Source organism: Geotrypetes seraphini, chromosome 11 (assembly GCF_902459505.1).
Source record: "Geotrypetes seraphini chromosome 11, aGeoSer1.1, whole genome shotgun sequence".
Taxonomy (NCBI): domain Eukaryota; kingdom Metazoa; phylum Chordata; class Amphibia; order Gymnophiona; family Dermophiidae; genus Geotrypetes; species Geotrypetes seraphini.
Window position 1 is genome coordinate 113,449,851 of NC_047094.1, and position 17,449 is coordinate 113,467,299.

Genomic DNA, 17,449 nt, shown 5'->3' on the forward strand with positions numbered 1-17,449 from the left:
TGTTCCGTCACTAGAAGAAGCAGGAGTGCACCTGCATCAATTGCACAAAAGGAAGCATTAACCCTCAAATTCTGTAGATGGCACCTTACGTTGTACATACAACCGATTTGCACACACAACTTAATTGTATAATAAGTCTAATCGGCACTGATAATTGGCAATTAATACCTCGTAATTGATAAGAACATATGAATTGTCGCTGCTGGGTCAGACCAGTGGTCCATCGTGCCCAGCAGTCCGCTGACATGGCGGCCCTTAGGTCAAAGATCAGTGCCCTAAGTGAGACTAGCCTTACCTGCAGGAACTTGTCTAACTTTGTCTTGAATCCCTGGAGGGTGTTTTCCCCTATATATATGTTCCAGTTTTCCACCACTCTCTGGGTGAAGAAGAACTTCCTTACGTTTGTACGGAATCTATCCCCTTTTAACTTTAGAGAGTGCCCTCTCATTCTCCCTACCTTGGAGTGGGTGAACAACCTGTCTTTATCTACTTTATCTTTATCTACCAGCATATCCTGAAGCAGCCGTTTCCGATGAAACGCTGGGCACCGCGTCAATGTGATACTTGCTCTACATACCTGCCTTTTTTGAAATGAAGTAATTAGCATCTGAAAGCGCTTGAAGTAATTTTCTCTTATTCTTCCTGCATTGCCTAAGACTTATACCATCTCCCAATGTATAAGGTTTTTTATGCCTATGACAAGTTTTACCCCTGAAATATTTTCCCACTTATGTTTTTTTTTAAAAAAAATTTATTTATTTAATTTTCTATACCAGTCTCCCAGGGGAGCTCAGGCATTCCCCCCCCCCCCCCCCCCAATCTATCTAATGTACCTGGGGAAGTGGGGGGATTAAGTGACTTGCCAAGTGTCACAAGGAGCAGCGTGGGTTTGAACTAGAGAGTTGCGCGGGGACAGAAATCCCACCCATCCCCAACCGTCCCCGCCTGGATCCTCTCCGTCCCCACCCGTCCCCATCAGGATCCTCTCCGTCCCCACCCGTCCCTGCAAGGAATTACTTCCATCCCCGCCCGTCCCCATAAAAAGCAGCAATTACTTCTGACAGGATCATCAATTGGCAATCAATTAGAATTGGCATACTAGGCTAGACTGAAGGCATGGCTCACCGGTAGAACTGCTGCCTCTGTACCTAGAGGTTGTGAGATCAAATCCCAGTGGTGCTCCTTTTGATCCTGGGCAAGTCATTCAATCCTGCAGTGCCCACTGCTTTGAATGCCCCAGGCAGTCCCTGGGTTAAGAAAAAGTTACATTTTTAAAGCTGTTCTTAAGTCGGATTTGTATGTAACTCAAAACTTGCAGATTTTAAATTTATTGCTGCTTTCCTCTGCTTCCAGCTGACAAAAGGGCCAACTGTCCCTGCCAGTGTTCCCTCTAAGGTACAGAATGCACAACCACACACTGTTCTTAATGTGGCCATGCATCATTCCTGAATCTGCTGCAGGAGAAGTGTAGGAGTCTATGCCACGGGAAATACTGCTCAATGACATCAAATGAAGCCACAACCGCGTTCTTAAGTATGAGTCGTACTTAAGTCGGGCGTCTGTAACTCGGGGACTACCTGTATACAAGTTCCCATTCCCTTCCCCCCTTAACTGTAATATGTAGTCCAGGGGTAGGCAATTCCGGTCCTCGAGAGCCAGCTCAGGTTTTCAGGATATCCACAATAAATGTGCCTGAGATAGATCTGCATCTCAAGGAGGCGGTGCATGCAAATCCATCTCATACATATTCATTTTGGATATCCTGAAAACCTGACCTGGCTCTGGCTCTCGAGGACCGGAATTGCCTACCCCTGGCGTAGTCCATGCCCATTCATCCAGTTCCTATCGACCAACACACCATGCAGTACTTGAACAAAGTAGCACATACTGACATCCATGCGCTATCTGCTTAGCACAGTTTAATAAACAGCCCCTTCATCTCCCAATGTACGGTTACCAGACATCCGGATTTCCCCGGATACGTCCTCCTTTTCGAGGACGTATCTGAGGGGTCCGGACGGCTTTTCGAAACCCGGCACTTTGTCCGGGTTTTGAAAAGCATCCCATCAAAATCGCACTGGGAAGGGGTATCTGCGCATGCGTGGATGTAGCGTGCGTGAGGTCATTGCGTCGTGTCCGCACATGCGCGGGTGCCATCTGGGGGTGGGGCTGTGGGGCGAAATGGGGTGTGACACAGGCGGAACTGCGTGGGCCTGGGGGCGTGGCCATGGGTCCGTATTTTCCTTCGGGAAAATCTGGTAACCCTATCTCAATGCCTCATCAATTTTGCCCAGGGACCATCAATTTTAAACTGAAACTGAATTCAGAAAAGACGAAAATCTTCTTGGCAAGCCCAAAGGACAAAATCACTACAACAACGATACATCTAAACGGTCACAACCACCCAATATCTAAAACGATAAAAATACTAGGAGTCACCTTAGATACCCACTTGACCTTGACTGAACACACAAATTCGGTGACTAAAAAGTGCTTCTCCATACTTTGGAAACTAAAAACCATAAAAAAATATTTCGATCCGCTATCTTTCAGACTACTGGTACAGTCATTGATTCTATCCACCCTGGACTACTGCAACATCATTTATGTGGGTATACCCAAAAAAACCGTGAGAAAATTAAGAATAGTTCAAAACACTGCCGTCCGCTTAATATTCGGACTAAAGAAAAGTGACCACGTTAGTCCCTTCTACAGACTGCTGCACTGGTTGCCAATTGAGGCACGAATCCTATTCAAATTCTCTTGCTTCTGCTATAAACTGGTGTGGGGAATGGCCCCCAACTACTTACTACCTCATTTCGAATTTTACTCCCCCACAAGGACAACCAGAAATCACAGCCTCTTTGCCTACCCGAAAATCGCAGGTTGCAGATACCGAACCTTTCTGGATAGAACTTTCAAGTTTCAAGCTGGTAGGCAGCAAACTTGGCTAGGCTACTTCATTGATGGCGCCAGGTTGACATACGGCGCCTTTCGGAAAGAAATAAAGACCACCCTATTCAATAAATTCATTTCCTAGCCAGACTTCCTCCCTCCCCCCCCCCCCCCTTTCAAAGCCACCGCTCGTCATACTGAATCCACTCTTCCTCATTAACGGCATCCTGTAATCACTGACCGTTCAATGTCTTCTTCACAATTTGTATCCAGCTATTCGCTGGCTTTTCAACCATTTCAATGTAACATGTCAAAATTATACTGTAACCTATGTATATCTTTCCTCTTGCCAATTTGCACCATGTAATCACTGACTGCCCAGTGACCTCTTCTTTATCTGTACGCTGTAATTCGCTGAATGTACAGCTAATCTTCACTGTGAACCGCCTAGAAGTCGCAAGATTATGGCAGTATAGAAAAAATAAAGTTATTATTATTATTATATGTCCACTCTGTCTGGAAGCTCTATAGGCAGGATCTTATATTCCCATGCCGTTTGTTTAGGACTCCCTGGTTTAGGGGGTTACTTATAATGAAAATTTAATATTTATCTCACATGAACCTAATGCATTGTACTGACCTCACTCTTATTGTAATGTTTTCCTTAATCTGTACAATGTGATATGAGAAATGACAATTTAGTCAAGGCCAGACTTGTCATTTCAAAAAGGTAAACTAATCAATCCTTAATGGATTGACAGGGCAAGCGCAATCTGCATTCTGGTAGAGATAGCTGCCCTTTGGAAATGCAAAAGTTGGGTTTATTTTTGTTCTTTTGGTGTTGTGAAATCCTGACATTTGATCACACCGAGTTGAGTTGCGGAAATTAAGCAACAGGACTTGGAACAAGCTTCCATCTGTGCACATGTACCTGTGAATTGTTAAAGAAATCTTGGAAAACTGCGGTATGAAGTACGGAATGGAGGTCGACACAGGGCCAAAGTTTGTCCCCCATCTCTGCTCCATCCCCACAGACTCTGGGGCCCATCCCTGCCCCGTCCCTGAGGTCTCTGTCTTAATCTGCATAAGCTTTGAACATTTATGATTTTATATTTAAACCTTTTTATCCTATATAATAATACCCTTAGCGCGCATGCGCACTTCAATCTTCGTGGCTCCGTGCGCCCATAGCTCTGTGGCCGGCAGAGAAATGTTGGAGAGTGCGGCGCATATGCGTTCAGCGCGTACACACGTTGGGAGCTTGCGCAGCGCTTGCGCATGTTCTGAGCTGAAATCACGCGACGCGACCACCGAGTAACTATTATCAAGATAGTTTCCTCTCAGAAAGAGATAATAGTTACTCGTTGGTCGCGTCACGTGATGTAAACTTCAGCTAAGGGATTGTGGCCCTGAGGAAACCCCCTAAGGGTGAAACATGTCGGCGTACTTATCCCTTACCATTTACCACCCAAGTTAAGTATGAACATAGTAGTCACATTATTCAAATCCGCTAAGTTGAAGGTTTAGCACATTTATTTAATTTAAGAAAACAGTGTTAAAAGTGACCCGGTGAAGACTGGATGCATAAAGCCAGTTGTTATGAAAGATTTTTGAACATCTGGTGGCATTTCTGAGGGTCTGAAGATAAAAATATAAAATTGAGGGCAATTAAGGGGTGGCCAAAGGCTGACCATCTCCTAATATCGGTTTGATATATACCCTCTGTTACATTGCATTATATATTTTGAAGTGCAAGACGTCAATTTATTATTGTGATATGGCATTAGGGGAAGTAAAAAAGGCATGGGGGGAAGGCAAAGAGCATGCACGTGGCAAGGAGAGGAGTGGGGGGGGGGGGGGCAGAGAGGAAGAGGCAAAATGGTGCCCAGGGCAGACCGCCCCCTTGCCTCTCCCCTCTTACAATGGCACTAGATGCCCTGTGGTAATATAACCCTCCACATGTACATATAGAAATTTACATAATTTCAAATTGTAACTTTTGTATTCCAGCTGCTTTACAAGAATATGGACTTCACAGTGTGCCAACTGAAATGCAATTATTAACACTTAACGAGGAGTAAGTACAATCATTCTTGTGGGGTGTTTTGTTTTTTGTTGTTGAGATTTCAGGGTCATAAATCATCTTTGAAACAATTGCTCTTTTCTATCATTTATCAAGTCCTGGAAATAACAAATTCTGGCCAAGAGATTAAAAGGTCTCAGCACTGCATTGCTTAAATTGCTCAAACGGTTAATCAGCCCCCTGCCACATTCACTCACTGCAGTCATAGACATCCACAGGAGGTCTTTTCTAATCTTTCTTGATCAGACTATCGCCTCCAAAAATAGATTTTCTTGGAACAAACAGGTGAGTTGTTAACCTGTTGGCGGTCCGTAATCATATCCCAGTGAGATTTATATGAATATAATTGCTTTTTGAAGATACAGGATCTGGAGTAATTTTTCATTTCCTTTTTTTTTAAAAAAAAATTTATTTTTATGCATTTTGCATAATAATCACCAAGCAATATACACTTGTACACAAATATCCCGAGACTTAAAAAAAAAAAAAAAACACTTGAAGAAATAAAAATTTCAAAGCAAAGATAAGCTAGGAACTAGAGAATGACACAGGGACAAATTTTTCTCCGTCTCCGCGGGAGCTCATTTTCCCGTCCCGTCTCCGCGAGTTCTTTTCCCCATTCCTACAAGCTCCGTCCTCATCTGCACAAGCCTCAACCACTTTAAAATCATAAGTAGCAACATTCTAAAGCTTGGACTGTGATGTCATAATGCCTCATTCCACCAATGCCTAAGATCCGTCCTCATCTGCACAAGCCTCAAACACTTTGAAATCATAAGTAGCAACATTCTAGAGCTCAGACTGTGATGTCATAATACCTCATTCCACCAATGCCTAAGATCCGTCCTCATCTGCACAAGCCTCAACCACTTTAAAATCATAAGTGTTCAAGGCTTGTGCGGTTAAGGCAGAGTCTACAGGAATGGGGCCGGAACAGGGACAAAACTTGCTACCCCTACGAGAAGTATTATAAAAAGCAACAATTGCAGGGATTTCAATTTCAATTTATTATTTCTAGTCCGTCTTTGTCCAAGGCGGATCACAAAGATACCTTCATAATAAAACAATAATAATAAAAACAGACACACTCACAAAACAGAATCTGCTGTCATGTTAAAACCCAACATTACCGAGCACCGTATTTCATACTACAGAAAAGATGTTTTTTTAAACATTCGCTTAAATTCAGACGAGTTTGTTATACGCCTTAAATACACTAACAGCTTATTCCACTCTGACAGTCCTGCATATAAGAACACACTATTCCTTCTGGACTCATAATGCAATCTTTTCTGAGAAGGAACAACCAAGCTTGACTGTGTAGAAAATCTCAAATCTCTGGTAGGTGCATAAGGTCTCAAGCAATCCTGCAAATACTTGGTGCCAAGTGATTAAATCTTAGGTAAACCATCAATAGTAATCTGTACTCCATAGTTAATCAATACATCAATATAAACATTTTACAGTAACTAATATGGGTTGAGGTGTAAGAAGAGCCTGTTGATCTTGCAACTCCCAATCTTATGAGAGAAGGGCAGAGAATGTGTGTAAGAGAATTTGCCCACCATGAGCAATCAGATTTCATCTTTCATTTTCCAGAACAGTTTCAGATGAATTTATTCAGATACTCAAACATTTTTCCCTGTCTATCCTAGAGGGCTCATAATCTATCTAATATATCTAGGGCAATGGGGAGATTAAGTGACTTGCCCAGTGTCACAAGGAGCAGTGTGGGCTTGAACCCATAACCCCAGGGTGCTGAGGCTGTAGCTTTAACCACCGCGTCACTCTAGAAATCAAGATGTAGTAAAAGTGAGCCAAGTATGGGACAATCAAGCCATTGTGACATCACTGATGAGGTTGGCTCTTAGGCATTGGTGGAATGAGGCATTATGATGTCACAATACCAGCTCTGGTTATCAGAGGCTGAAACTTTTCACATTATTTATTTATTCAATTATCTATACCATTCTCCCAGAGGAGCTCAGAACGGTTTACATGTATTTTTCCCTGTCTGTCCTGGTGGGCTCACAATCTATCTAATGTAGATGGGGCAATGGGGGGATTAAGTGGACTGGACCACACTTTCCTCTGCGACCAACAGTAGCAGGAGGCTATTAAACTCTATTCAGGGAGCACGACTCAGGCAACTGGTACTGGAGCCAACAAGGGATCGGGCAATACTGGACCTGATACTTACCAATGGGGAAAGTGTCACAGAGGTCTCGGTGGGCAACATGTTGGCCTCCAGTGACCACAACATGGTATGGTTCAATCTCAGGAAAGGTTTCGCAAAATCTAACACATTAACCAAGGTCCTCAGCTTCAAGGATGCCAACTTCGAGGGCATGGGGGATTTCATCCATCAGACGCTGCATAACTGAGCAGAAACAGATAATGTAGAAGTAATGTGGTCGACTCTAAAAGCTACCATACAAGAAGCAACCAAACGCTATATAAAATTGGTAAGTAAACGGCGAAGAAACAATAAGCCACAGTGGTTCTCTGCAGAGATCTCAGACCTCATAAAAGAAAAGAGCGTTCATCTCTTACAAACAATCAGGGAAGCAGGACTCTAGAGAAGACTATCTGGCCAAGTCAAGAGCCGTCAAAACAAGGGTCAGAGAGGCCAAATTCCAAATGGAGGAGAATCTAGTGAAGAACATCAAGAAGGGCGATAAATCCTTCTTCAGGTATATTAGTGACAGAAACAGAAACACAGGCGGGATAGTACGCCTTAGGAAACCAGACGGGAACTATGTAGAATCGGACTCCGAAAAAGCTGAACTTTTAAATGAATACTTCTGCTCAGTCTTCACCCTTGAGGCGCCGGGATCTGGCCCTCAGCTGCAGACAAGGGATAGCTCGGTAGACCCATTTCGAAATTTTGAGTTTACACCCAGCACTGTCCACTTTGAGCTGTCTAATCTCAAGGTTAACAAAGCAATGGGACCAGACAACCTACACCCCAGGGTACTCAGGGAGTTAAGTGACGTCTTAGCGGAACCGCTATCCGCACTCTTCAATCTCTCCCTTAGTACAGGTAAAGTCCCGTTGGACTGGAAAACGGCTAACATCATTCCACTCCACAAAAAAGGATGCAGGACGGAGGCTGCTAACTACAGACCGGTGAGTCTCACATCAATAGTGAGCAAGGTAATGGAAACTCTAATCAAACGCCAATTGGATACGATCCTGAACGAGGAGAATCTATGAGATACACGTCAACATGGATTTACTAAGGGGAGGTCCTGCCAATCCAACCTAATCAGCTTCTTTAACTGGGTGACGGGGAAGCTGGATATTGGGGAGTCCCTAGACATCGTATACTTGGACTTCAGCAAAGCATTCGATAGCGTACCACACTGCAGGTTGTTGAACAAGATGAGCTCTATAGGATTGGGAGACACGTTGACAGCATGGGTTGGGGACTGGCTTGGAGGTAGGCTTCAGAGGGTGGTGGTAAACGGCACCCCCTCCAAAACGACGGAGGTGATCAGTGGAGTGCCACAGGGCTCGGTCTTGGGCCCGATCCTATTCAACATTTTCATAAGGGACTTGGCTGAGGGACTTCGAGGTAAAATAGCGCTATTCGCTGATGACGCCAAACTATGCAGTGTAGTAGGCAAGAACACAACAGACAAAAGCACAGTGCCGGACGGAAACTCAATGCCAGACAGTATGGTGCACGACCTACTCCTACAAGCAGCACTATGGGGTAAAGACCTTGAACAATTGCTTGTGCCTACTACCTATGGAGAATTCAGGAAATGCCTGAAAACACATCTATTCCTGAAATACTTAGGAAACCAATCTTAACAACTGAGCGCAAGAACCACCTGTCACTAAATCTGTACCTTGTTTGTTCATTCAATCTGTAACTTTGTTTATTCACTCAATCTGTAACATTTCTAATCATTGTAAACCGCATAGAACTTCACAGTCCTGCGGTATATAAACTGTTATTATTATTATTACTACTGGAGCGCTGGTCCAGGACCTGGCAACTAAGTTTCAATACCGAAAAATGTAAAGTCATGCACCTTGGCAGCCAAAATCCATGCAAGACTTACACCCTTAATGGTGAGATCCTAGCGAGGACTGTAGCAGAACGCGACTTAGGGGTGATCATCAGTGAGGACATGAAGACTGCCAAGCAAGTGGAGAAAGCGTCATCTAAGGCTAGACAAATCATAGGTTGTCTACGTAGGAGTTTCGTCAGCCGTAAGCCCGAAGTCATTCTGCCATTGTATAGATCCATGGTGAGACTCCATCTGGAATATTGTGTACAATTCTGGAGGCCGCATTACCGCAAAGATGTGCTGAGACTTGAGTCAGTCCAGCAAAATGGCCACCCGGATGGTCTCGGGAGTCAAGGATCTCCCGTATGAGGAACGGCTGAAAAAATTGCAGCTATACTCACTCGAGGAACGCAGAGAGAGGGGAGACATGACCGAGACGTTCAAATATCTCACGGGCCGTATCAAGATGGAAGAGGATATCTTCTTTTTCAAAGGCCCCATGGCAACAAGAGGGCATCCGTGGAAAATCAGGGGCGGGAAACTACATGGTGACACCAGGAAATACTTCTTCACCGAAAGGGTGGTTGATCGCTGGAATAATCTTCCACTGCAGGTGGTCGAGGCCAGCAGCGTGCCTGATTTTAAGACAAAATGGGATCGTCATGTGGGATCTCTTCAAAGAGAAAAGTAGGGGAGGGGGGAGGGTTATTGGGGTGGGCAGACTTGATGGGCCGTGGCCCTTATCTGCCGTCTATTTCTATGTTTCTATGTAATAGCAACTTTCATGGAGATCTTCCTTTTCTCCTGTTCTTATTCAGAAAAAAAAAGATATTGAATATTTCTTCTATGCAGACAATATTGTATTAATTTTCCCCGTATTATCTGATGTGTCAGCAGTTGAGGTCATGATGAATGATGTGTTTATGGAGGTCTTTAATTGGATGTCTTATTGCTGTATGAAGTTAAACTTGGATAAGACAAATGTAATTTGGTTAAAGCCACCACATCTAATATGACAGTGGGAGGAAAAGTAATCAAGCAGCTTTTGTAGAAGCAATGAAACTCCAAAATACGGAGGTTAAATTTAAAAATGAAATTAAAATGAAATTCCTGGGGGTTTCGTGGGATGTAGATTTAACTATGAAAAAACTCAGGTTAATAACATGATCAAAAAAATATGGTTTAGATTAAAATTCTTGCGTAGAATAAAATATTTTTTTTGAGAGAGAAGTTATTTGCAAGTTATAATTCAGTCTCTAATACTAACTTCCTTGGATTATTTTAATTTATGTCTCCTGGGTCTTACTGCCAACAGATCAAAAAACGGCAGATTTTGCAAAACGTATTCTAGGGGGAAACAGATTTGACCATGTTACTCCGCTATTACAGAGGCAAGAATCAAATTTAAAAGCTTGATATTTTGATTTTTAAAATTTTATCTGGGTTATGTTCAGGTAGGGTTACCAGACGTCCGGAGTTCCTGCCAAAATTGCAGCGGGAAGGGGCATCCGGGCATGCACGAACGCAATGCGGTGACATCACACACATGCGCATGTGCATGCCATATCATTGCGTCACGTCCGCGCATGAGCAGAAGCTGCTGGGGGCGGAACGGGGTGTGGCACAGGGGGCCTAGGGGCGTGGCCATGGGTCTGGATTTTCCTTCGGGGAAAATCTGGTAACCCTTTGTTCAGGTTACTTGGCAGATTTGATTACTTTATATCAATCAACTAGGCATTTGTTATTTGTGGCTGCTGTGAGTTCCCGCTGTAGTCTCGTGAGCCACAGGAACTCACGGCAGCCATTTTTGTTCACAGGAAGATCGCTTCTGCCCCGCTTCACTGCTAGAAAGGTGTAGAGAGATCTGGGAGGCGGGAAGGAGGTGGGGGGCGGAGTCAGGGATTAGAAACTCATGAATAACCAAAGTTGTGCATCCTAAACCTGCAAATTTGGAAGGAGAAGTATATTCGATTTTGCCCTTGGCTTTGAATCGGTTGTCCTGTTTTTAAATAATGACTAGTTGTATTTTGTGTTTATGTCATAGCAAATACTTGACAAAGAAGATTGAGATGTCAGTGGATGTTAACTATGATTTAAAGAAAGAGAGAGAGCACCAGAACAAGATATGGAAAGGGTTTCTCATCTCAATACCGTACTCCGCTAGCATTGGAGGAACAGCTACTCTCACAGGAACTGCACCGAATCTTATTCTTCTTGGACAATTAAAGAGGTACTCATGGAAAGGCTCTAGATCAGTGTTCTTCAACCACCGGTCCGTGGACCAGTACCGGTCCACAGAAATTTCCTACCGGTCCACAGGGCCAGCACATGCATCAGGCCCAAAACAGTGTTCTTCAACTGCTGGTCCACGATGCGATCGATGCAAAGTTATCTTCAAGCCAGCTCCCTCTTCCTCACTGATTCAATGCACAAAGCCACAGGCAGTGGCTCCTACGCGCGTCCTGTGCCTGAACCGGAAGCCTTCTCTCTGATGTTGCAACGTTAGAGGGAAGGCTTCCAGATGAGGCACGGGATGCGCAAGGAGCCCCTGCCCACAGCTTTGTGCACTGCATTAGTGAGGAAGAGGGAGCTGGCCTGAAGATAACACCGGGGGCGGCATAAAATGGCCAGGCATGAGCAGGCCAGAAGGTAAGGCATAGCATGGAGGGAGGGAGACAACAAAGGTAGGGGGGAATGATTTTATTTTTGAATTTAGTGATTGAATTATGTTAATTTTGAGAATTTACATCTGCTGTCAGTGTACTGATAAATAATTGAAACTCTGTTATTCTGTAATTCTAATAACATATCTGTAATTCTGACAAATAATTGTAAATCTGCCTGTCTAAGCAGACCCTAATGTAACTCAATGTAAACCGCCTTGAACTCGCATGGGTATGGCGGTATATAAAAATAAACTATTATTATTATTATTATTACTTTGTGTAGTTTAATTTTGTGGTTAACCATTATGTGCTGTTAATAAGATTATATTGTGTATCTGTGAAAAATGAATGGAAAAATTAGTTACAATTAGTACTGTTTTGGGGGGTAGGGTCTGGGGGTGGAGATTGGGTAGAGATGGGCGGGGTCTGGCCCACGACTTAGCCCAGTGTTCTTCAACCACTGGTCCACAGACCGATGCCGGTCCACAAAATAATTATTTTATTTCTGCTGGTCCATAGGTGTAAAAAGGTTGAAGAACACTGCTCTAGATCAGGGTATCACAAACTGTGTGCAGTGGCACACTAGTGTGCTGCCTGAGATTTCAAGTGTGCGTGAGACACCAGGGAAGAGGAGACGCACATCCCATAGGCAGTCAGCCCTGCCAGCGCATCTCCTCCTTCCTGGTGTCTCTCCTCCTCTCCATGCGCCTTATTTTCAGCACCCCCCCTCCCCCACTAGCAGCTCAGAGACCCGTCTGGAGGGCTTCCACACCTGCGCGGATGTCGACGTGATGATGTCGCACAGGTGCGTGGCGTCATGATGTCCGCGCACCTCTGGTTTCCCTCGAGTCGCAGCCGCCGGTTTAGGGCTCCTTTTCCGAAGCCGCGTGTAATAGCGTGCGCTAATTTGCCGGCCGCGCTAGCCGCTACCGCCTCCTCTTCAGCAGGCGGTAGTTTTTCGGCTAGCGCGGGGGTTGGCGCGCGCTAAAAAGGTGCGTGCGAAAAAGCTGCTAACGCGGCTCTGTAAAAGGAGCCCTTAGTGTGCCGCGGCTCGCACAGTTTGCGAGACATTACTCTAGATCTTCCCTATTGTCTGAAGGGAGAGAGAAAGAAGGGTTATAGGGGCAATTAAAAACTACTGCGATGTATTTTTAAAAGGTTTTATTTACTTAGGGGTCCTTTTACATTAACACGTGCTAAAAATTAGCATTCTATGGGCGCCTTAGCATTTAGAGCATGCTAAACCGATTAGCACGCACTAAATCAGTAAGCACGCCTTAGTAAAAGGACCCCTTATTTATTTATTCACTCGTATTTATTATCCACTTAAAAAAAGCCTAAGCAGGTTACAATAAAACATACAGAAAATTTCTATACAAACTTCGAAATTCCCTATCAGTTTTAACCCTCCTATCGCTGTCTATAAACCCAGTTCTAACAACATATCCTGCTGTACTTTCTTAGAAAACACATTCATATATAATATTACGTACAACTCAGGAAAGTATGTACGAAAAAATGAGTTGCAGGGGCAATTACAAATCACTACAATGTATTTTTAAAAGGTTCTACTTCAAGCCACTAAAATTCTTGAGTCTGGTAAATCCAGATTTTTCCAGGCAGTAATTATTTCAGCTCACAGCACCTTGCTACCAGCTACAGAGATAGGGTACGTCCACCCATGCCAGGATCAAACCCAGATCACAGACCACTCTCTTATCCTGAGAATTTATTTAAATAACTTTAAATGGAATTATAACCTTTTGCCTGTTACCATTCTGCAAAAAGGTGGCACTCTCAAAGGTAGTATTGCATTAAATCACTTAAATGCGATGAGTTACAGTATATGGTTGAATATATTTGATATATAGCCTTCCAGATAGAGTTACTAGACGTCCATGAAAACCTGGACATGTCCTCTTTTTAGAGGACTGTCTGGGCTCCGGGACGGACTTTCCAAAACCCGGCTCTGGCCACAACTGGAGGGCCTCTGAGCATGCGCAGATGACGTTACACACATTCTCCAGGCCCTTCAGACACGGCTGGAGCTCGTCTGGAAGAAGAGAGGAGGCTTTGTGGGGTGGGGCTTGGGGTAGAACTGGGTGGGGCTGGAGGCGGAATGAAGCAGATTTATGTATCAGCCATATTAGCTGAGTCATTAGACATAATTTCTGAGATATGGTCTAAGGAAACTTTCGTGACTCACTAATGTAACAAAACATGAATTCATGTTGGGACAAAACGTCTCCAAAGGTGAAGGAGTCTACACCTCAGAAGGTCATTTCCTTATAACAAAAGATTTTTTTCATAAAATATTTTTGAGGCAATTTCTTCATCTCTGATCTGTATCAAGTTATGATTGCATACTTGTGTAATATAAAAATTCAATAAAAATGTAAAATTTTAAAAAATATATATATATATTTTTGAGGTATACTCGTATATTTATTGTGTCAGTATTCTATACCTTGTGAGCACAAATGATGCCTAACTTAGAACCCCTCAAAAATCTCAAAATTGGAAACAACGTCCAAAAGAACTGAAAGCACAATGAAATGTTTTTCTTCTCCATGCCCCTATCTTGTAGTTTGAGATATGGTTTGTGTTGCTCTCACTGACTGACTTGGCTTTCTTTTCAGTTTTTTCCCCGCTTGTGACGTGGTGAACTTTGGATCTTGGTTTGTGTTTGCATTCCCTTTGATGTTGCTGTTCCTCGTACTGGGATGGCTGTGGATCTCCCTGTTTTATGGTGCTGTCAGTCTGAGGTACGATATAATCCATGCACGAGAAAGACATTCATTAGGGAGTTAGAAGTCGATTACGGCTGCTTACATCTCACTCGTATCAACATTATCTTTTTCGAAATATCTGACTGTAATTTTCATTGATAATCTTTTGTAAACCGCGTCAAACTTATGGTTATGCGGTTTGTGTTATGTCAGGACACTCATTTGCAAGCTATGCAATTTGACAGATCTCTGGGGGAAGTGCCTTCCTTTTTGGGCCTGATTCTTTAAATGAGGCCTAGATCAGCGTCGCCTAGCTGAATTCCATGTGGAATCTAATTTTTATAATTAGCTTAGTTGGCGTGATAATTGAAAACGCCTTGAAAAGCTAATTTTAAAAAAATGATTAAAGTTCCATGTGGAATTTGGCGCGGCGCTTTCCGCTACCTACACTGAGTTGCCTTCCAGCGCCTGCCCATACTTACCCAAAAAGTAGGTGGAGTTAGGGGCAGAGTATAAGCATGGTATGAATTAGGCACCGGCATTTTTGGTCAGGAAACCCCTGGCCTAATATCCCGGCTACTAAATTACCCTCTTTTACAAAGCCCGATAGCGTGGGCCGCTGTGGTAACTGCCCCGAAGCTCATAGGGATTAAAAGGGCTTTGGGGCATTTTTCCATGCAGCCGCCAAAACTGCAGCTTTATAAAAGGAGTGGGGTAGAGATTTTACAAATTGTGCCTAAATTTGACACCCGGTTAGTGCCGTTTCCTTAGGCGCCCACTGATTTCGGTGCCATTTATAGAATCAGGCCCTTTGTGTCTGTGGGATACCTGCCTGGAACAAAAGCCCGAATTCTCTAGCTGGCGCCGAGGGAATAGAATGTCTTGCCCAAATCACAAGGAGCGTCAGTGGGATTTAAACCTGGTGTTCCCAGTTCTCAGCCTCCTGGTCTAATCATTAAGCTACTCTTCTACTTTGAATATACCCCTCCCTCCCATTTTTTCCTATCTTTATTGACAGTCAGTTTTTGTCTCTGTGGCAGAGCGCATGTTGACTGCAGAATGAGCACATGCAGTAAACGTAATTCAAACCACCGTGAATTTGAGCTTGTAGTCTACTACTGAGATTGTTTTCCCACAGTGGCTTCATTTCACTTAAAGGCAATTCCTTAAAATAGCCAATGAGCCTCTCTCCCACTCTAAGGCTGATTGAAAGGATCAAGAAGTAGTGAGGTTGCTATGTTAGTCCATTTGAATCAGGGATCTCAAAGTCCCTCCTTGAGGGCTGCAATCCAATCGGGTTTTCAGGATTTCCCCATTGAAAGCAGTGCATGCACATAGATCTCATGCATATTTATTGGGGAAATCCTGAAAACCCGACTGGATTGCGGCCCTCAAGGAGGGACTTTGAGACCTCTGATTTTGAATATATCGAAATAAAAGTAAACAAAAACATGAATAAAAAGAATATTTTCTATGCCTCATTATCTGCATTGCTTTCAATAAAATATTGTACAGTTAAAAAAATAAATAAATAAAACGATGACCCCCATTTGGGGAGCTGCGTTGGAATATTTTTTTGCTGGCTGCTGCGGTGGAGGCTCCAATGCTTGTATGAATTCTGTGGGTGCCGAAATCATTTTTGTGTTTAATTTCATATCAAGCTGCATCTTGGGATTCAGCTTCCTATATGCACTTCAGAACAGTACTAAAAACTTTTTTTGTATAGTAAATATGGAAAGTAATTTATTTTAGTTTGCTAATTGCGTAACCTCGCTGCCGCTGTTCAGTTTTTATTTCTGCAAATCGCATAGAACCGCGAGATATCGGCGATCTATAAATAAAAGTTTATGCTAGGTTGATAGTAAAAAAAGAATATAAGGTGATTGTTTTTCATTGGACTAAATTCGTAAATGTGAAGCCCCATTTTGCACAAAAGGTTCAGAACTTTGATGCTAATATATATTAGCATATTGGTGAATGTTGCCAGTCTTGCCCTTGATGATGATAACGGATACCAACACTGGTGACGACTGCATAAAGAGACCAAGGACTCCTTTTATTAAGCCGCGCTAGCGGGGTTAACGCACGTGACTTTTCTTCATGCGCTAACCCCCGCGCTGGCCTAAAAACAACCGCCTGCTCAAGAGGACGCGGTAGCGGCTAGCGTGTCCGGCGGTTTAGCACGTGGTATTACGTGCGTTAAACCACTAGCGCGCCTTTGTAAAAGGAGCCCCAAATCATGCTTCTTAATAAAATGATGTAGGTGATGTATTTATGTGTCGAAACACTGGCTGTGTCAAGCTGAGCTGTAGTCTGTCTCATGTGATTTTCCAATAAAGTTTGTGTGTTCCTAAGGAAGAACTATCCTTTCGTCCTCACTTTTTTTTCTGCTTGTGCATCTACTACGTAGGGTACGACTTTCCTGTCTGATTTTGGTAGCTGATGTATTAGTGCCACCCATCCCCCACCCTGTTATGCTTTAGCTCCGCCCTTAGCTCCTCCCCAGCCCCACCCCCTGCTGCCTGTTCGTGAGGCAGGAAGGCATCCGTGCATGCGCGAATGCGATGATGTCACAAGCGTGCGCACGTGCTCATGACATCACTGCGTTGCGTTCGCGCACGAACGGATGCCCTCTCCCGACGCAATTTCTTTTCAAAACCCGGACAAAGTGCTGAGTTTTGAAAAGCCGTTCGGGGAAATTCAGATGTCTGATAACCCTTTGATGCATGCAGGTACATGAAAAAGGACTTTACACATGGACATCCGATTCTTCGTTGAAAGTGAGCAGTCCAGTTGATAGCCCTAGAATGGGAATTGTGAGATAATTCTCCGTGAAAGAAAATGAAAAGTGCTCTTACTTGTGAGGAAAATTGCCTTCAGAATGTAAAGTGAATGTAGACACTTGGCAACCTGTTAACTGAATTTTGACAGATGTGGGAATCAGAAAACATCTAAGATAAGGTCCAACGCAGAAGCCCGAGCCCGAGCGGTCATAAAGGAAGACTACCAGAGACTGGGGCCAACAAAGTGAGTGCATGTGAGAGAAGAAGGATT

At 43.6% G+C, this 17,449-nt stretch overlaps 1 protein-coding gene across 2 annotated transcripts in view; it reads left to right on the plus strand.

Moving 5' to 3' along the window:
• The window catches only part of SLC13A3 (solute carrier family 13 member 3), a 70,087-nt gene that overhangs the window by 25,233 nt on the left and 27,405 nt on the right, over positions 1-17,449 (plus strand). Inside the window, exons 4-7 of one of the 2 annotated variants that reach the window (XM_033914964.1) lie at positions 4,906-4,972; positions 11,045-11,230; positions 14,306-14,431; positions 17,327-17,422. In XM_033914964.1, the coding sequence (XP_033770855.1) occupies positions 4,906-4,972; positions 11,045-11,230; positions 14,306-14,431; positions 17,327-17,422 (475 nt within the window). The remainder of the gene's footprint in view (positions 1-4,905; positions 4,973-11,044; positions 11,231-14,305; positions 14,432-17,326; positions 17,423-17,449) is intronic. The other variant, XM_033914965.1, reaches the window with a different exon arrangement.